The sequence below is a fragment of the Bufo bufo genome, chromosome 2, assembly GCF_905171765.1.
Source record: "Bufo bufo chromosome 2, aBufBuf1.1, whole genome shotgun sequence".
In the NCBI taxonomy this organism is placed as follows: Eukaryota; Metazoa; Chordata; class Amphibia; order Anura; family Bufonidae; genus Bufo; species Bufo bufo.
In genome coordinates, this window is record NC_053390.1 from 150,657,063 (window position 1) to 150,678,769 (window position 21,707).

Here is a 21,707-nt window from a genome sequence, read left to right on the forward strand (position 1 = left end):
CAAAAAATAAAAAGTTCTATGAACTCACTATGCCCATCAGCGAATACCTTAGGGTGTCTACTTTCCGAAATGGGGTCATTTGTGGGGTGTTTGTACTGTCTGGCCATTGTAGAACCTCAGGAAACATGACAGGTGCTCAGAAAGTCAGAGCTGCTTCAAAAAGCGGAAATTCACATTTATTTTGTACCATAGTTTGTAAACGCTATAAACGCTTTTTTTTACCCAAACATTTTTTTTTATCAAAGACATGTAGAGCAATAAATTTAGAGAAAAATTTATATATGGATGTCGTTAAATTTCGATTAATTACAAAAAAAGTAAAAATGTCAGCAGCAATGAAATACCACCAAATGAAAGCTCTATTAGTGAGAAGAAAAGGAGGTAAAATTCATTTGGGTGGTAAGTTGCATGACCGAGCAATAAACGGTGAAAGTAGTGTAGTGCAGAAGTGTAAAAAGTGGCCTGGTCATTAAGGGTGTTTAAGCTAGGGGTGCTGAAGTGGTTAAAGGGGTTCTGCACTTTGTTTAAACGGATGATCTATCCTCTGGATAGATCATCAGCATCTGATCGGCGGGGGTCCGACACTCGGGACCCCCGCCGATCAGCTGTTTGAGAAGGCAGCTGCGCTCCAGCAGCGCAGCGGCCTTCTCACTGTTTACCGCAGTCCCAGTGACATCACGACTTGTACCAACTGGCCTGGGCGGGGCTAAGCTCCATTCAAGGGAACGGAGCTTAGCCGCGCCCAGGCCAGTGATACTAGTCGTGACGTCACTGGGCCTGCGGTAAACAGTGAGAAGGCCACGGCCTCTACTGCAACTGTCTTCAGTTCCTGCTTGTTCTTGGGGCATTTTCCCTTCAGTTTTGTCTTCAGCAAGTAAAATGCATGCTCAATCGGATTCAGGTCAGGTGATTGACTTGGCCATTGCATAACATTCCACTTCTTTCCCTTAAAAAACTCTTTGGTTGCTTTTGCAGTATGCTTTGGGTCATTGTCCATCTGCACTGTGAACCGCCGTCCAAAGAGTTCTGAAGCATTTGGCTGAATATGAGCAGATAATATTGCCCGAAACACTTCAGAATTTATCCTGCTGCTTTTGTCAACAGTCATATCATCAACAAATACAAGAGAACCAGTTCCATTGGCAGCCATACATGCCCACGCCATGACACTACCGCCACTATGCTTCACTGATGAGGTGGTATGCTTAGGATCATGAGCAGTTCCTTTCCTTCTCCATACAAGTATGGCTGCCAATGGAACTGGTTCTCTTGTATTTTTTGATGATATGACTGCTGACAAAAGCAGCAGGATAAATTCTGAAGTGTTTCGGGCAATATTATCTGCTCATATTCAGCCAAATGCTTCAGAACTCATTGGACGGCGCTTCACAGTGCAGATGGACAATGACCCAAAGAGTTTTTTAAGGGAATGAAGTGGAATGTTATGCAGTGGCCAAGTCAATCACCTGACCTGAATCCGATGGAGCATGCATTTCACTTGCTGAAGACAAAACTGAAGGGAAAATGCCCCAAGAACAAGCAGGAACTGAAGACAGTTGCAATAGAGGCCTGGCAGAGCATCACCAGGGATGAAACCCAGCGTCTGGTGATGTCTATGCATACCAAACTTCAGGCTGTAATTAACTGCAAAGGATTTGCAACCAAGTATTAAAAAGTGAAAGTTTGATTTATGATTATTATCCTATCCCATTACTTTTGGTCCCTTAACAAGTGGGAGGCACATATGCAAACTGTTGTAATTCCTACATCGTTCACCTGATTTGGATGTAAATACCCTGAAATTAATGCTGACAGCAAAATGTTTTTACTATCTCTCTGATGGGTTTGTTGTGTTTTTTCAGCCTAATGATGGATTGCTTCACTGATAGTGACAGCTCTTTGGATCTCATCTTGAGAGTTGACAGCAACAGATTCCAAATGCAAATAGCACACTTGAAATTAACTCTGGACCTTTTATCTGCTCATTGTAATTGAGATAATGAGGGAATAACACACACCTGGCCATGGAACAGCTGAGAAGCCAATTGTCCCATTAGTTTCGGTCCCTTAACAAGTGGGAGGCACATATGTAAACTGTAAATACCCTCAAATTAAAGCTGACAGTCTGCAGGTAAAGCACATCTTGTTTGTTTCATTTCAAATCCATTTCAAATCCATTGTGGTGGTGTATAGAGACAAAAATTTTAGAATTGTGTTGATGTCCCAATATTTATGGACCTGACTGTAGGTTAGTCAGTTTCCTATGAAATGGCTCTAGTGTGTGCGTGTCTGAGCCCTTTGGGGACAGTGAGTGATAATCTCACGTCATTGCAAAATACGTTGCAGCTATTTAGGCAACAGATAAGAAACCTACAGACATAAAAAAAAAAGACAAAAAGTAGTGGAGTAACACAAAATTGTTTAGCAAAATTGCTTCATTTTTACAATTAAATACAATAGAGAAATGAGAACAAAATTGCACAGTGCGCATAACCATATTGTCCAGCTCTAATGTGGGAGGGAAACCCTGCACCGAACATAGGAGGGAAAGGAGAAAGGAAATAAGGCCTGAAAACTAGGGAAGGAAGATGGACACCTCTTAGGGAAAACCCTAACCAAAGTTCTGACTGACTACCAGTATTATCAGACCCTAAAGGTACAGTAAGTGAGTTCATACACAGGAATACCTAAAGTCCTATCTAACCCTAAAGAACCCTGGTACTAATGACAGGAATGAGACAACCCGTTCCTCCGAAAGGAAGGATGAATGGGAGTCTCCCTGAGGCCTAATACAAAACAACAATGAAATGCAACACACAGAAGTCAAAATAAAGTACAAAAGGGAAAGGTAACACATTTTTTTTTTCTTTTTCCTTTTTTAAATACAAAGTGAAAAACAACACAGATTATAATAGAAAAGACAACTAATGCAAGATAGCCATTAAGGGGAATAGTAAACTACCCTATGAGAGAGAGCAAAATCCTGCATAAATTATGAATATCACAATAGATTCAGGTATAATATAGAAAAAATAAAACTATAACTTCCCCCCCCCCTCCTCCTCAATTGGCTGTCGTCACTACAGCTCTATCAAATGCAGCTGTAATTACGATAATAATTGTGTCTTAACAGTCACACGTGCCGCTCTCCGTTTCTTTTCCATATCCTCATAAATTTTAATTTGTCGAAGGTACTGGATCCATTCATTTAGCAAGGGTGGGGAAACAGACCCCCAGTAATTAATTAAGATAACTTTTGCCGCCATCAACCCCCTCATCCAGATCTGTCTGACCCGGACCAGAATTACCGTATCTGAAGCAAAATATCCCAACATTACCGTCAACATCCCGGGGTTATATGTCGAAGAGGACTCCTTTTTTAAGGCTACAAAAACCTATTCCCAGTACCATTTTAATTTGCTGTAGTTCCAAAGTAAATGGCCAAAATCCACATTCACACATCCACATTTAGGACAGCAGCAATCTCAGCCTTTATTTTGAGGAAATTTCGCTTGGGTTTTTGGCGTATAGTACAATCGGTGCAAGATCTTAAATTGAATTAATCTGTGAGCATTAGAAATTGTGGCCTTTCTTACATTTCTATAAATACTGGTCCATTGTAGTGGGGGGCAATGCAACTTTTGCTCCCATTTACTTGGGCTTTTAAATACAGTTATGCTTGCCAATGCCATTTGAAGTTTACAGTATAAGCTAGCTATCTTAACCCTCTCATCTGTCTGGGCATAACAATAATCAAAAAATACATTCTCCCGTGGAAAAATATAACCTTTATTGCTAGAGGCCTCATATACGTGTTTTAGACGTGCATACATAAACAAATCTAATGATGTACTATCAGTGAAATTAAATTCCAAAAAGGATTTAAAATGTCCTAAAGAAAAAAGATGACTTACATTAACAACCCCTTACGGAGCCAATAAATAAAATCTGTGATTTTGAAAAATTCCACCAGATTCCTGTTCTCCCACAGAGGGGTTAAGGCAAAAGGGTAGGAGACTTTAAGAATCCTCTTGAGCTTATTCCAACCCCTCTGTAGGGTACAGGGTATCAATAGGGACTTCCTCAATCCCAAATAACCAGATTCCAAACATGTGAAAATATTCTCTATTGGTTTATCCATAACCTGAGTTAAGTATTGTGCAAGTAAACTCTCTTTAAAATTACAACATCGCTGAATCTGTGCACATAAATAATATCCTTGAAAAAAAGGAAGTGATAACCCGCCCTCCGATTCCGACAGCCATAGATATCTTTGTTTTATACGCACCCTCTTCCTTCCCCATATTAGATTGTTAATAAGAGTCTCCAATCTATGGAAAAAGATATCCTCGATCCAAACAGGGGAAGCACACATCGGGTACATCACCATAGGCAGAATGATCATTTTAACCAATGCTATTCGATCAGTCTGTGCCAGTATCAATTTCTGCCAAGCTCATATTTTGGACTTAACTTTATTCAAAACCGGGGCCAAATTAAGGTCATAGAACCAATTTATGGGGACCTCAAGTAGTCCAAGGTTTCATTGGGGGCAAGAACCTGAACTCCACTCCCCTCATCTACGGCCTTGCGGTTCAGCGGGAGGAGCGATGACTTGGTCCAATTAATCAAATAGCCCGATAATTTACCGAAATCCTCTATTGCTTCCATCACATAGGGAAGGATCTTCCATCCCTGATCCAGAAACAGAATAACATCATCGGCATAGAGGCTTATTTTATCGCTCACTCCTGCCACCCCAAAGCCGTCTATGCGGTTATCTGATCGGAACCTACAGGCCAATGGTTCAATAAATAAGGAGGGGAGAAAGGGGGCATCCCTGTCTCATCCCTCGCCGCATCGTAACAGGGGAAGAACTAATGCCATTAATGTTAATACAAGCTGACGGCTGATCATATAGCATTTGGGTCATTTCTATGAATGCATTCCCCAAACCGAAATGCGACATAGTGGACCACAGAAAAGACCACTCCATCATGTCAAACGCCTTAGCGGCGTCTAGAGACAGGACGGAGTGGTCTATACTACCCCCAACAGAGAGATTCATAAACACCCTATAAAGACTCATCTGTATTTGCCGGCCCGGAATGAATCCTGTCTCGTTGGGCTGTACCAGAGAGGCTATGACCCTCTTCAGGCGATTAGGCAAAATTTTTGCAAAGATTTTATAATCTGTGTTTAAGAGCGATATGGATCTATATGACCCCATATCGCATATATCTTTATCCTTTTTCAACACCAAGGTGATCACTGCCTCTCTAAATGATGGAGGTAAAGAACCAGATAAACAGGATTTATTCAAGACCCGCACAAAAATTGGGAGGAGCGATTTGGTGTGGTACCTATAGAGTTCATACGGGAGACCGTCCGGGCCAGGGGATGAATTGTATTTCAACATTGGAAGTATCGATCGCAACTCATCCAGAAGAATGGGGCGATCCAGCATTTCCCTATCCTGTGGGTCTAACTGGGGGAGCCCCAATTGTTGTAAGTATTGATCCATGTCATCCCGACTAGGAATAGGGTCAGACTGATAAAGAGAGGAATAGTACTTCACAAATTCCTCTCTGATCATCTCTGGGGACCTCACCCAATTACCCTTTGAACCCCTAATCTCCCTTATACTAGTAGCCTCTCTCTGATTGGCAACTAACCGTGCCAAAAACTTCCCCGTTTTGCCCGATTCACAGAAACGGTTTTGACCTTGAAAAAGGAGCTTGTGTTGAGCTTTACTATACTGAAGTGTCTTAAGCTGTGAATTGGTCTCCTTCAACTGGGTTATATATTGCTCATTATAATGGGCAACTAATGCATCCTGTAAGCTCCTGATTGTCTCTGTAAGCTGTTGCTCCCTTCGGCGTAATTCAAATCTATACCTATTAATTGTAGTAAAATATACTCCGCTTATATGGGCCTTCAATGCATCCCACACATAGTGTATATGTGTAGAGCCTACATTAAAGCCCCAGAATTCCTGTATATCTAGATCAATTCGATGTTGCTCCCCTATCACATCAATTTTCAGCAACATAATCTGAAGCATGAGAAATCACCCTTAATGTAACTATTTAAGGTTTTGAAGGTTTTATGTAGAAAGGAATATGTGTCTCAAGTTGTATCTACGGGATCTATCCTCCAGATCTATCACCTTTCCTTCTAAGCCAAAAGCGATCTTGATCTACCTCTTCTATTCACTTTTTTAATAGACTGTTCTCTGAAGTAACAGAGATAACTGCGGATTCTAACTCCTTCACCCTCAGTCTCAGTTTTGTCATTTCTTCTCTAATTATCGTGACATCCCCTTGTACTACTGAGAGGGAAGAGGCCAACTCTGCAACTGAAGTGCTGGTGGAATTTACTGCTCCCAATATATCTGAGAGTTTTTTGTTAATACTACCTAAACCTTCACTCTGGGGCATACTATATTTAACAGTACCAATTCTGTCCGACTCGTGTTAACCTCTCCCAACTCAGCCTGTGGGACAGATCTTTGCACACCTCCCCTAGTTTTGGGTGATGGTGACTTCAAAAATCTGTCTAATCTAGCCTGGGGGCTACCCCCTGAACCACCTTTCGGCGAGGGCACCCCTCCAGATTTACGGTAGTTAGGCGGCATTTTTTTATTTTATTTTTTTCTTGTTTCTCTTTCCCCTCCCCCTTTTTTTCTCCTTTTTTTTTCTCTTTTCTTTTTTTCCTTTTTGCTTTTTGGGGAAACCTAATAGGTACACACTATACATACAATTCCTAGGTACAGAGACTAATATTGGAGCCAGACAGTATAATATACCGAGGGATTTCCAATACCAGATCCACTAATAAGCCGGACCGGTCTGAGAAACACCCAGTATCAACTGTAAAGACCCCGACGGCCTATTCCGTGCTCATAGAAACATAGATATCCCCCACGCAGATATAGCATATATATATTGTGGGGATCAGCTCAATAGTAGTAGGCACAGCAGTCAGAGACAGTGACACAATGGCACAGTTCACACAGGGGTTTGCCTGTTTTCTTTATTCTCGTCCACAAACAAAATATAAGGCCTTTACATTCAGGCAAAAATACAAAATAAATTCCTGCTCGGCTGAGCACTAACTAAACATAAAATCACCCTTTCTATACGGGCGGCCTACTACCAGCCACACGACACAATTCAAAATAAACTCACAGTGTCCTTTTTGTTGTTTGCACAGACTTCAGCAGCAATGGTGAAAGCCAGTCAGTTCAACCAGTCCCCACCCAGACATTCTCATAGTGCAAACCTTTTTTGCCCAGAAATGAGCTGAGCTCCATCACCTGGCTGAGAGCTCTACAGTATATGAAACCTGTTCTGGACAGGAAGGGAATGAGGAGCCCCGCTACCAACCTGCATCCTCATTCCATTAAAATCCAGGCCCGACAACACAATTTACCAAAGTCCTCAGCAAACTATGCTTTGCTAAAGCAGACCATCTTTTCCTGGATTTCTGATATCTCACCCAGGTTTCCTAGTTGAGATATCCACCTCCTGTAGCATAGTACATGGTATATGAAAGAAACCTAGGGGAAATATAATGATTCTCTACTACTTTTCCAGTCACTCTCTCACAATATATATATATAAAGACTGGTAACTAGAGAAGATGGGTACATGTAGTGGGGGAACATAGAGGCTGGATGCCTATAAGCTGAGAACATATAGAACAAAGAGCGTGTCAAAAACACTCCGGCGGCTATACAAGTTAAGATTGAAGCATGCAGGCGGAGGTGTCTGAGAATATATCAGGGCTAACAGATGTATCAAACTTTAAGTTAGTTATTTCCTCTCAGGCACCCCTGGAGTAGATCTGACCCCAGGACATCAGCTTTTAAAAAACAAAGAGACCTAATTTTATCAGGGGACAAAAATCTAGGAGAGGACTTGCCCTTTAACCCCAAATGACAGTATGGATCGGCTTGCAAAAGATCATACAAACTGGAGCCGCTTTATATCCAGATATCTTGCATCTTGCTGGGTCATAGTTTGTCATATAGCTCCCATGTGGAAAAATAGGGTGCAAGCTTCCCTTTAGACCTCAAGGTCTTGCCCTCAAAAGGGAGATGCCCAGAATGCCCAGTCCACCCAAACGACAAACTTATCAGACCACCCACTGGATGTCCCCCAGCGCAAGATGTTTCCCTTGGCACGAAACCATCCAGACACAGAATACAGGGAGGTAGAACAGGGCACCTGACAATCAGCGGGCAGCAATGGAGACCTCAACAAGCGATCATCTACGACCTCAGCCCCTCTCAAGCACGAAACAGAGGTCAGCAGGGCCAGGTCACCTAAGGCTCCACGACATCCACAGAAGGCTCCGCCGGTGTCCGCAGCAGCACACCGCACTCCGGGGGGTAATGGCACATCAGCACCTGCTGGTCAAGACCGCGAGGCTTCCACCATCTCCTGCCACCGGCCGCAGGTGAGTTTCCGCCCAAGACCACAAACTCTGCAGCGCACAGGACTCAGGCTCTATCCCAATCTCAGTCGCATACACCTTCGGCTGCTTCAATCTGTAGCCTGCCGACTCCCCCCTGTCTTGATCCAGCCTAACAAGATGCACGCTGAGACAGAGAGGGTAGCGTCTCAGAACACCACAGCCACAGCTACTCCGACTATCAGTTTGACTTTCTGCGATCCACAGAGCACGGCTGAACCCGGCGTTCCTCATCGAAGCAGGAGGCAGGGAGAGAGGGCGAAAGGACGGCAGGAGGAGGAGCGCGGCACGCACACCTACGTCATGCCGCTACACCTACAATCAGATCTGAAGGTAACACTTAACTTCCAAGAAGCTATGGCAGCACCATGAACTCAGCCAAAATCCAGCTAGCCACAGGTCCAACTGAAGCTATAAACTGCACAGCATTGTGGGGGAAACAACTATACATAAAGAAAGTTAAATGACCACAATAGCAACACCTGGAAGCTAAGGGTGTGGCCAGTACCAGAAACAACACAGATGCCTGTTGATCCACAAGGTAAACATATCAAATCACGTGTTGCCAGTCTCAGAGATGTCCTGCACTCACTATCGCACGGACGTCCATATGTCTCGGTACGTCCGTGACACATATTCCTTTCTACATAAAACCTTCAAAACCTTAAATAGTTACATTAAGGGTGATTTCTCATGCTTCAGATTATGTTGCTGAAAATTGTCAAAGACTGAACTTTCACCAGAAATTCACATCTGTCCTGCCAAAATGACCCCATTCAAATGAATGGAACTTATTTTTAGTTGCAGAAAACTTTCTACAACAAAATCAGCTGCATTTGAAGGCACCCCGACATGATGGCAATTTATTTTACACAGCAAACACTAATAACTCTGATCATGCACTTTTAACCTCTCAGATGCCATATTGTGACCATGGCATCTGAGCAGTACTGGGAGCACTGCACCCCTGGTGACTGAACATCTCGCTTGCAACAAGATTGCAAGTGCGATTTGGTTGCTATGGCAGTCTCTGGCCTTCTGAAGGCTTGTTAGTGATTCTCCCATACACTGCAATAGTAAATCATTGCAGTCATAGTAACCTAGTAACATAGTACATAAGGCCGAAAAAAGACATTTGTCCATTCAGTTTGGCCTGTCATCCTGCAAGTTGATCCAGAGGAAGGCAAAAAAAACAACTGTGAAGTAGAAGCCAATTTCCCCCACTTTAGAGGAATAAAAAATTCCTTCCCGACTCCAATAAGGCAATCAGAATAACTCCCTGGATCAACGACCCCTCTCTAGTAGCTATAGCCTGTAATATTACGCTCCAGAAATACATCCAGGCCCCTCCTGAATTCCTTTATTGAACTCACCATCACCACCTCCTCAGGAAGAGAGTTCCATAGTCTCACTGCTCTTACCGTAAAGAATCCTCTTCTATGTTTGTGTACAAACCTTCTTTCCTCCAGATGCAGAGGATGTCCCCTCGTCACAGTCACTGCCCTGGGGATAAATAGATTATGGGAGAGATCTCTGTACTGACCCCTGATATATTTATGCATAGTAATTAGATTTCCCCTCAGTCATCTTTTTTCTAAAGTGAATAACCCTAATTTTGATAATCTTTCAGGGTCTGTATTTGCCCCATTCCAGTTATTACTTTAGTTGCCCTCTTCTGAACTCTTTCCAGCTCTACTATGTATGCCTTGTTCACAGGAGCCCAGAACTGTACATAGTACTCCATGTGTGGTCTGACTAGCGATTTGTAAAGTGGTAGGACTATGTTCTTATCACGGGCATCTATGCCCCTTTTGATGCAACCCATTATCTTATTGGCCTTGGCAGCAGCTGCCTGACACTGGTTTTTGCAGCTTAGTTTTGCTGTTTATTAAAATTCCTAGATCCTTTTTCATGTCAGTGTTACCAAGTGTTTTACCATTTAGTATGTACGGGTGACTTGCATTATTCCTTCCCATGTGCATAACCTTACATTTGTCAGTGTTAGGGTACTTTCACACTAGCGTTTTTCTTTTCCGGCATAGAGTTCCGTCCTAGGGGCTCTATACCGGAAAAGAACTGATCAGGCATATCCCCATGCATTCTAAATGGAGAGTAATCCGTTCAGGATGCATCAGGATGTCTTCAGTTCAGTCTTTTTGATTGATCAGGCAAAAGAGAAAACCGTAGCATGCTACGGCTTTATCTCCGGCGAAAAAAAACTGAAGACTTGCCTGAATGCCAGATCCGGCATTAGTTTGGCATGACCGATCCCTCATGAAGCCATGCTGATATGGCATTATTTGCTTATTTCCGTTGAGATGCTCTAAGATAGCATCTCTTAGAAAACCTTCAAACAGCTTACCCACAACAGATGTTAAACTTACCGGCCTATAGTTTCCAGGCTCTGTTTTTGGACCCTTTTTGAATATTGGCACCACATTTGCTATGCGCCAATCCTGTGGGACATTCCCTGTCAGTATAGAGTCCGCAAATATCAATAATAAGGGTCTGGCTATGACATTACTTAATTCCCTTAGGATATGGGGGTGTATGCCATCCGGTCCTGGCGATTTGTCTATTTTAATCTTTTTAAGTCGCTGTTGTACTTCTTCCTGGGTCAGACAGGACACTTTTAATGGGGAATTTATTTTTACATTCAGCATTTCATCTGACAGTTTATTTTCCTCAGTGAATACATTGGAGACATTTTTTTTTTAACAGCTTTGCTTTCTCCTCGTCGCTCTCTGCGACTCTCCCCTCATTACTCTTTAAAGGGCCGATACCTTTAGATTTATACTTTTTAACATTTATATAATTGAAGATCATTTTAGGGTTAGTTTTACTCTCTTTGGAAATTAATCTCTCGGTCTCTAGTTTGTAAGGGCAATAGAAACCTATCTTTGCCCAAGTGCAAACTAATACAATTAACTAATTTGTATTAGTTTGCACTTGGGCCAAGATAGGTTTATATTGCCCTTATAGGCATTTGTAAATAAAGTTGTGATTTAACCTTGCCCAGGTCAGGTCCTGTATTTATGGGTCTCTAGTTTGGCCACTTTTATTAGTTTTTTACATGTTCAATTTTTCTCCGTATAGTTTTTCTGTGTTTCCTTGCTGCCCTCCTGATTTAGTGATTTATATGCTTTCTTTTTGTCATTTATTGCTTTCTTTACAGTTATATTTATCCACATTTCTTTTTGTTCCTCAACCTTTTATTCCCATACGGTATATATCTCTCACAATGAGATTTTAGGATGCTTTTAAAGATATCCCATTTTGTGGCTGTATTTTTATTTTTCAGGACTTTGTCCCAGTTAGTTAGGCCTATGGCCTTTCTTAGTTGGCTAAATTTAGCTTTTTTGAAGTTTGGTATTTTTGTTCCTCCCTGTAGAAACACTCTTTTGAATGATAATTGGAAGGTTATTACGTTATGGTCACTATTTCCCAGGTGTCCCCCAACCTGCACGTCTGTTGTTCTGTCAGGCCTATTGGTTAATACTAAGTCCAGTATGGCTGTCCCTCTAGTCGGATCCTGAACCAGTTGGGAGAGATAATTGTCTTTGGTTATTGCCAAGAACCTGTTTCCTTTATGGGATGTACAGCTTTCAGTTTCCCAGCCTATATATGGGTAGTTGAAGTCCCCCATAATAACCACCTCATTATGATTTGCCGCCTCGTCTATCTCGTTTAGTAGTAGATTTTCTGTGGACTCTGGTATATTAGGTGGTTTATAGTAAACTCCTATTAGTAATTTATTATTGTTTTTAGCTCCATGTATCTCTACCCACAGTGACTCCACATGTCCCTCACTTACATCTTCCCGGAGTGTGGGCTTTACACAGGACTTTACATAAAGGCAAACCCCTCCCCCTCTCCGGTTTTGACGATCCTTTCTAAACAGACTGTAACCTTGTACATTAACTGCCCAGTCATAGCTATCATCCAGCCATGTTACCGTTATTCCCACTATATCATAGTCTTCCTCACACATCACTAATTTCAGTTCCCCAGTTTTATTAGTGGATCGTGGGGAGTAAGTACCCACCCAGCTCTTTGCTTACTCCCAGTAAAATCCAGGCCTGGATTAGCGGATACCAGCTATACTAGGTAGCAACAGTATCCACTATCTATCTTAGTGGACATTCTAGCTAGTGGCTTCCACTCCACCAAGGCCGGGTACCTTGGTGGCACATCTCAGGTGCATCGCCTCTAATATGTTTACTGCACCATTCTCGGAGACACATACCTTCCTTCCTATATGAGGTCTGTCACTGCCTCAAAAGAGATAAATAATAAATCCAGGAAACATTATTTTAAAGGTACAGTTTATTTAAAATACAATTTAAAAAGATTTCAATATTTACAGTCTACTATTCCTGAGTCAAGGCAAATTCTATACATTGCAATGTTATAAATGGAAAATTTACATGTGAATTAAAAATAATTGTATCTTTTAAAGGGGTTCTCTGGGCTTTTACTATTGATGATCTATCCTCAGGATAGGTCATCAATATCAGATCGTCAGGGGTCCGACACCCGGCACCCTCACAATCAGCTGTATGAAGAAACGGCGTGCACAGTGCATGCGTGCCATCACCCTTCTCTCTTCCTGTTCACCGCTGCTGTCTATAGTTTTTGCCATAGACAGCAGAAGCAGACAGGAAGAGAGAATGGAGATGGCATGCATGCACTGTGCACGCTGTCTCCTCATTCAACTGATCGGCAGGGGTGCCGGGTGTCGGACCCCGCCAATCTGATATTGATGACCTATCCTGAAGATAGGTTATCAATAGTAAAAGGCCAAAACCCCTTTAATGCATATGCCAAACCTTATTCAATATAGAGAATCTAGTGTTTAAAACTTCAGGTCATGTTTCCTGTTTGATCATCATTTCTTCTAGGAAACTGTGCCCCTGGCTTAAAAGTACTAGTGAGAGGGCACAAAAACAGTAGCCAATACACAGTTGGTGTATTGGATTGGGAATCCTTAGTGGTAAGCCTACACTTAGATATTAGAGAGGTAGTATTATATACAGTACAGACCAAAAGTTTGGACACACCTTCTCATTCAAAGAGTTTTCTTTATTTTCATGGCTATGAAGGCATCAAAACTATGAATTAACACATGTGGAATTATATACATAACAAACAAGTGTGAAACAACTGAAAATATGTCATATTCTAGGTTCTTCAAAGTAGCCACCTTTTGCTTTGATTACTGCTTTGCACACTCTTGGCATTCTCTTGATGAGCTTCAAGAGGTAGTCCCCTGAAATGGTCTTCCAACAGTCTTGAAGGAGTTCCCAGAGATGCTTAGCACTTGTTGGCCCTTTTGCCTTCACTCTGCGGTCCAGCTCACCCAAAACCATCTCGATTGGGTTCAGGTCCGGTGACTGTGGAGGCCAGGTCATCTGGCGCAGCACCCCATCACTCTCCTTCATGGTCAAATAGTCCTTACTTTCAAACTTTTCCCAATTTTTCAGCTGACTGACTGACCTTCATTTCTTAAAGTAATGATGGCCACGCGTTTTTCTTTACTTAGCTGCTTTTTTTCTTGCCATAATACAAATTCTAACAGTCTATTCAGGAGGACTATCAGCTGTGTATCCACCTAACTTCTCCTCAACGCAACTGATGGTCCCAACCCCATTTATAAGGCAAGAAATCCCACTTATGAAACCTGACAGGGCACACCTGTGAAGTGAAAACCATTTCAGGGGACTACCTCTTGAAGCTCATCAAGAGAATGCCAAGAGTGTGCAAAGCAGTAATCAAAGCAAAGGTGGCTACTTTGAAGAACCTAGAATATGACATATTTTCTGTTGTTTCACACTTGTTTGTTATGTATATAATTCCACATGTGTTAATTCATAGTTTTGATGCCTTCATAGTCATGAAAATAAAGAATACTCTTTGAATGAAAAGGTGTGTCCAAACTTTTGGTCTGTACTGTATGTGTGTGTGTGTGTGTGTGTGTTGGGGAGTGTGTATTATCAGAACTGGCCATTTACAAGATGGGTTCATTTGACAATAGCACATGTTCTGGTGTCTGGTTTGTAGAGTAATGGAGGAATTCCCTGCAGTATTTATCATATCATAGGATTTCACTTGCTAGTAAATGGCCCAGTTCTCATATTGTCTGTATTGTGAATTTTTTTTTTTGCTGTTCTCTAATATATGCTTGAAGGATCACCAAAGGTCAACCTATAGTACACATTAAAGCTTCTATACACATTCAAGATCTGTCAAATGTAACTTATTTTCTCTAGTTCGTGAACACTTAGAACAGCTCACTATGGATTTGTTTTTTTCCCCCTGCTCTGTCAGATTAAAAAAAGTTTTAAATTTTATCCAGAAAGAGCACTATACCTGCCCATGGGCTGTGTCCAGTATTTCAGTTCAGCCCTATTCACTTGGAATGGGATGAGCCAGTGGCGTACATAGAGAAGTAAGGGCCCCATAGAAAGGATCAATTTAGGACAGAAGGGTTTCTGCCAAAACCCCTTTTTTTCCACTGCCTCATATGCAAAAAGTTGTTTCTTTACAGAGTAGAGTCCTGACCTCCAGTAGAAGAGGGCATAATCCTAACTAAGACTGGGCTCCCTCTTGCCCTGGGCCCCATAGTAGTCGCATAGAAAAACTGGAGTAGCATTTCTAGACAAGTGTGAGGTTTAAAGATGCATTAATCTTAAAGAGCATCTGTCAGCAGATTTGTACCTATGACACTGGCTGACCTGTTACATGTGCGCTTGACAGCTGAAGACATCTGTGTTGGTCCCATGTTCATATGTGCCGCATTGCTGCAAATAATGAAGTTTTAATATATGCAGATGAGCCTCTAGGAGCAACAGGGGCGTTGCCATTACACCTAGAGGCTCTGCTCTCTCTGCAACTGCCACATCCTCTCCACTTTCATTAACTTTAGCAGGTCAATGCCAAGTGTGATGATGTGAAAAAAGAGCTGTATGGACATGGCCATATGACCACAGCCCAGAACGGAAGATAGGAGCAATGAAGGCAAAAGAAATACATTACAAAATTACAGCTACCTTCATAAATGATTACGATATCTTATAGGATGTTGATGCAATCCGAAAAACCTCTTTAAGGCTAAACTTCCCAGAATGCAAATTACTACAGCATATTCTACAGATATAGGGCTGATGCACACGACCGTATGTATTTTGCGGTCCACAAAACACCGATCTGCAATAAATATGGATGATGTCCGTGTGACATCCATATTGCATCCGTTTTTTTGTTTTTTTTGCGAATCCACTGTAACAATGCCTATCCTTGTCTGCAAACACACAAGAATAGGACATGTTCTATCTTTTATGCGGAACAGCCATGCTGACATGCGGAAACTGAATGAACACGGAGGCATTTTTGTTTTTTTTTGCTGCCCCCATTGAAATGAATGGTTCCGCATACAGGTTGTAAAAACAACCGGAACGGACATGGAGAAGACATACGTTCGTGTGCATGAGCCCAGAAAATACTGGGAGATTTCAGCCCTTAAGGCTAATACAGTCTGTAACTCAGGATCAGTACAAAACCAGTAATACAATGCTTTTATGACTTTTTATGCTTTTATGTTAATTTCATTTGTAAATAGTGTCAACAGTTGAACATTCACTTTAAGTTCAGCAAACTACATAGTATACTGCCATCAGCTGAGCCAAAAAGGTTAATATAACCTTCCAATAAATCTTCTAAAGAAGATATAAAAAAAAAAAATACAACAAATTCAGCTTTGTTCAGACCTCCGTTCTTCATCGTATATAAGTGCCCATTGGAAAGTATTATTTTCCACGGTTATGGATTCTATATATTTATTTGGCCTGTTTTTGATTATTTCCGGAAGAACGATGTGAGAACTATAGATAACCTAAATTATTGCACAAAATCAATGATGTACATTAGTATGTCCATTGCTGTCTTCTTAAAGTGCCTCTGAAGAGATGATCTTTCCATTATCATGTGAAAAGTCAGGATTGCTTGGCGGAGGTTTATATATAAAATAGGCAATAAAAAGGAAAATGATTGTGATGACTTTGCTTGCTGCACCTAAAAGGGAAGATATCAAATAAATCAGTATTTCTACATTGTCTTTATAGAAGTCACATAAAAGAAAAATGCTCAATATAGTACCATCTTTATGATACTACAGTGCATGGTATAGTCATTTATCTCTGGAATGTAACAGATTCTGCATTCTATACATTATGCATCAAAATGCATAAACTACTGATTGACAGCGGCCAAACACAGGTATCCACAGAAGTCCTAGAACCCAGGGCAAGCACCAATGTCAACCATATCTGCATCCTGAGGATATACTATACTATATACTATGTTGAAGCAGGCAGCCTCCCTGCTCCAGCATTCAGCAGTGTTCCTTCAGCACCTTCCATAAAATAAAAAATCCATCCAGCCTCCATCCTGTGTCCTGCTCCCTCCCACCTCCTCGTCAGCAGTTCCTCCCATCATCTATAGCCCTACTGGTTACCCCCAGTGAGTGGTTTAACAGGAACCCTCTTGAGGATCCATGAAAAGCTTCATAAAGCCAGGAAACAGGGCAACGATCGGACAGATTGCCTCCAAGGTAGAAAGCAAGGAGCAGTGCTGCAAGGAGCAGTTATGCCATGAATAAAATGTAAAATACAAAGCTGTACTTACAAGGATCCAGACATCTCACTGTTCATTGCTCCATTTGCTATGCTAGGTTTCTCCTGCAGATCTCTCTGCTGTCTCACAGCTCAGGGTGCATGTCCTTTTTGCTGCAGTCTACTTTCTGTAACTGTCTCAGTGTCTAACAGTAGATGTCGCTGGCGGCAGTTGAAGGGTGGAACAGAGCATGTGCAACCACACCAGTAGGTGGACGTGCACATTAATATATAGATTAACCCCTTCCCGACAAAGCCATTTTCTGGTTTAGTCTCTACCTTCTAGAAGGCGTAACTTTTTTTATTTTTCCATTCACATAGCCATCTCAGGGCTTGTCTTTTTCAGGAAAAAGTTGTACTTTCTAATGGCATCATTGAAAGAGACTTTGTCAGCATGATCAACCCTATTAAACCAGGCATACTGCCTAGTAGGGTTCATCATACTGATTATAATGATACCTGTCTTTTGTCTAAACACCTACAGAGATATCTGCATTGTTATTCATATGCAAATGAGCAAGTTGAAGCACCAGGGGGTGGGGCTGAACCCCTTGAGTACTGCTTTGTAACACCCCGTGTGTTATGCACACTCCCCCTCCCCTTGATTGACAGGCCTAAATATCAGCATGCTGAGGGCTGATATTTGCTGGCTGAGCTGTATTTTTTCATTGACACATTCTGGTGTATGTATGTATGACTTTTTGATCACTTTCTTCTTTTTTTTTTTTGAGTGGTGAGATGACCAAAAAAATGTGAATCACCTGTTTTTATTTTTTTTATTTTTTTTGTTATGCCATTCACCATACAGGATAAATGCTTTTATTTTGTCTGATTGCTTCTACCATAGACTGCAATGATTTACCATTGCAGTCTATAGGAAAAATCAGTGCATTCCTATCAAGCCCTGCCACAGATAAGAACTTTGCTATGTCAAGCTTCCGAGCCTTCAGAAGGCCCCAGGGCGGCTTCTATGATCTTGTCACGGGGGAGCCATTCAGTCACCAGGAGCGCATTGCTCTTGGTAAATGACCGCTCAGATGTCATGGTCTCAATTCCCAGTCTCTGTTCTTCCTCTCTTACACAGATATGTTACCACTGCAGTCAATCACTGGCTGTAGCATTGACATGTCAACTCAACTGAGGTTACTCTTCCAGCTAATTACATGTCTGTGTCTACTGGAAGCAGAAACAACAAAGACCAGGGGCAATCTAGGCATATTTTAAAAATCTGCATGGCTAGACAACCCCTTTATTCCTGTAACAGGATTTCTGACAGTGAAGTTGGACATCAGGGGCATCGCTAGGTCAAAACATTCAGGGCTTTTGTCCAGAGTCCATAACCAAACAACTATATCACCATCCTCAGGATGCCTATAATGTTGAATTGCTGCGGCAGGACAAGGGAGTCAAAGGTTCCCTGCCCTGCTATTCACTCTTATAGGCCACAGGCCATTCGGCATGAAGCCTATGAGACAGTAGAATGGTGCAGGCAGTCGTAAAATGATGACATAATCGTGAGCACCGACACCATGACAAAGGTGGCACGTTCACTTCATTGCGAACAAGTGAACTGAGAAGCCAGCAATGCAGTCTGGAAGAGGCCTGTGGCCTGCATCACAAACTGGGGGAGCAGGAGTGAGGTTTTTATTTTTTTTGTCGCTTTGGGGAAAGATAGTACTGGGGCACTATGGGGGGATTATAACTACAGCGGGGCACAATAAGCACTGGGGGAACTATAGGGGTCACTATAAGTACTGGAGGCACTACAGGGTGGCATTATAAATACTGGGGACATTATAGGGGGCATTATACCTACAGGGGGTACTACAGGAAGAATTATAACTACTGGGGGCACTACAGGGTTCATTATAACTACAGAGGGTTCTTAGGAGGGCATTTAAACTACTGTCGGCACTATAAAGGGAATAATAACTACAGGGGACACTATTGGGGGCATTGTATCTAATGAGGGAATACATGGTGCATTGTAATTACTAGGGCCACTACAGGCGGCATATTAACCACTGGGGCATTACAGTGGGGCACTATAACTACTAAATGCACTACCTGGGGCCATTATAACTTTTTGGGCACTACAGGGGGCCATTATATCTAATGGAGCACCACAGAGGGCTATTATAATTATTGGGGGCACTATAGGGTGCATAATAACTGATGGGAGCACTATATGGGCATTATAACTATACGTAGCAGTAAATAAGGAATTATAATGGTGGCACTATAAGGGAAATTATAACTACTAGTGGGTCTACAAAGAGGAATTATGGAGAGTCCGTATTACTACTGGGGTTACATTGGGGAGCTTTATCACTTCTGGGGGCACTGTAGGAAGCATTATATCTACCAGTGGCTCTACTAGAGCATTATAATTACTTTTAACTCTACAGCGGGCCTTATGGAGGGGCTTTTTTTACTACTGGGGAGACTAGTAGTTGTATCAATAATGGGGGCACTATGGGGCATTATTACTACTGGGGGGAGTTCTGTGGAAGTATAATTATTATTGGGCACAATATGGATAGCACTACTAAAAGGGCCATTTGTGGGGAGCAGTATCACTGCAGAGGGCTCTATAACTAATGAGGGCACTGTGGGAGATAACTATTACTATTAGTGTACTTTGTGGAAAACCTGTATGGTACTTTTATTCCAAAAATAAAGCAACTTGGGGCATTTGGGAACACAGCACAGTATAGGGGCTGACACACAATAGTTGGGGCACCAGGAAGAGGATGATGATAGAAAGTGAGGAACCTAAAATGTCTGCGTGGCAAACTCTGCAGAGATGAGACATGGCTGAAAGAAGTCATCATGGCTGTCTGGGCCAAATGGAGAAGATAAGGAAAGAGAACTTTTACATCAGAGGAGATGTCACTGGATGTAATAAGTATGCAGTGCTATATTCTCCTGTATGTGTGAGAGTGTAATGTTCATCCAAATATGCTTTTAGTACTTGGGCTGGTGGATTGGATCAATAATTTGACTCGTATGCATTGGGGCTTGGGCCCCAAATCTTCTTGCTGGACTTACATGTACTATTATTGCTGGACAAAATATTGTGTAACCAGTAATTAAAATGGTTGATTGACATGTTCCAACATAAGTTTTCTTCTTATAGCTATAATATTTCATTATTTAATTTGGGAGGTGGGGCAACAGATAGGCTGTGCGCAAGAGGGATGGCCTAAACGTTTGTCTGTCAGTGTTGCACTGACAGGTACTAATGCTTTGAAATACTAATCAAATAATCACAACTTATAGTCCTTTAAACAGTCAATAGTTCAATAAAATGTAAAAAAAAAAATCCTTCCTAGAAAAAAGTACCGTAATTAAAAATACATTTTTTTAATAAAGAAGATATAAATATATATATTATTTATTTATTTTTATAGAATTACTACTTACTGATGCCAATCAGTTTGTAAGATATTCCTGTATTATTGTATGTCCAGCATGCTCCCTGTGTCCCACATTCATTCAAGTTCCATAAAATACAACTGCTATCAATGACAACTCCAAATACTATTGGTCCTGGAATGGAACCTAGAAGAATAACAAAAACAGTACAATCATACGACAACATAAGGAATGATATTGTAAAAATATTTCAATATCCAATGTATTGGAAATGAATCTGAAATGGCCCATGGCATCTTTAGAAAAATTAAGGTGGTAGCAATTTCACCATGAACTAATTATACCCCCCCTTCCCCACAAGGTGATACATGTCATAATACAATAGGAGCATCATGATTATGATTCTTTGACCCATAAGGAGTATAAATCTCACACATACAAATGTCTCCTGAATGAAGCAACAGATCACTGAGTGACATTGCATTCAGCTAAACTAACCCTACAAGGATTGTGCCTGATTGACCGTGAATTTCCTGGTGACAGACTTTTCTTAACGTAAACCTCCTGGTTTCTGACGCAAAAACAGGGCTCCCAACTATTATGAGTCATTTATAGTACTTTTTATCTCATATGGGGCAGAGTGGTCTCTTGGGCCAGTGAGGCTTCAGGTCACGGGTTCACCTGCATCCTCTGCTCACCTTATAGTTACACAGCTGAATGCTTTTTAGTGGACACACAAGATAGAACCTGTCTGCAGTATAGTGTCATTATGCTGGGATATGCTGCTCCAAAAATCTATTGGATCAGATTTACCTATAAGCACAGTAGACCCAGGGAATGGGTGTCTGCTACAGGGAAATGTATATATGGATATAAGACCCAGGGAATGGGTGTCTGCTACAGGGAAATGTATATATGGATATAAGACCCAGGGAATGGGTGTCTGCTACAGGGAAATGTATATATGGATATAAGACCCAGGGAATGTATATATGGATATACCAAACAGTATATCCATATGTAAATGATGCGTATTTGAATGTTAAATGGGCAATCATAATACTGTAGATGTGAGAGGAGGGCACCACAATGAAGGCTGCAGAGTACACTAGATGTGAGAGGTCTACTGCAATGTAGTAGCAGAAGGTTCACAACCTTACATGGTTTAAGTGGGTTCTCTGG

At 41.6% G+C, this 21,707-nt stretch overlaps 1 protein-coding gene and 1 long non-coding RNA gene across 2 annotated transcripts in view; one reads left to right on the forward strand and one right to left on the reverse strand.

Moving 5' to 3' along the window:
• The first annotated feature begins 271 nt into the window (after positions 1-271).
• Positions 272-21,506, forward strand: LOC120992547. The gene is made up of 3 exons (XR_005776996.1): positions 272-287; positions 7,797-7,798; positions 21,351-21,506. It is a non-coding gene; the product is annotated as an uncharacterized LOC120992547 (long non-coding RNA).
• Positions 14,791-21,707, reverse strand: part of SLCO4C1 (solute carrier organic anion transporter family member 4C1) — a 77,025-nt gene continuing 70,108 nt past the window's right edge. Inside the window, exons 12-13 of the mRNA XM_040421585.1 lie at positions 20,574-20,711; positions 14,791-16,548 (exon numbers count right to left, since the gene is read on the reverse strand). Of these exons, the coding sequence (XP_040277519.1) occupies positions 16,424-16,548; positions 20,574-20,711 (263 nt within the window). The 3' untranslated portion in view covers positions 14,791-16,423. The remainder of the gene's footprint in view (positions 16,549-20,573; positions 20,712-21,707) is intronic.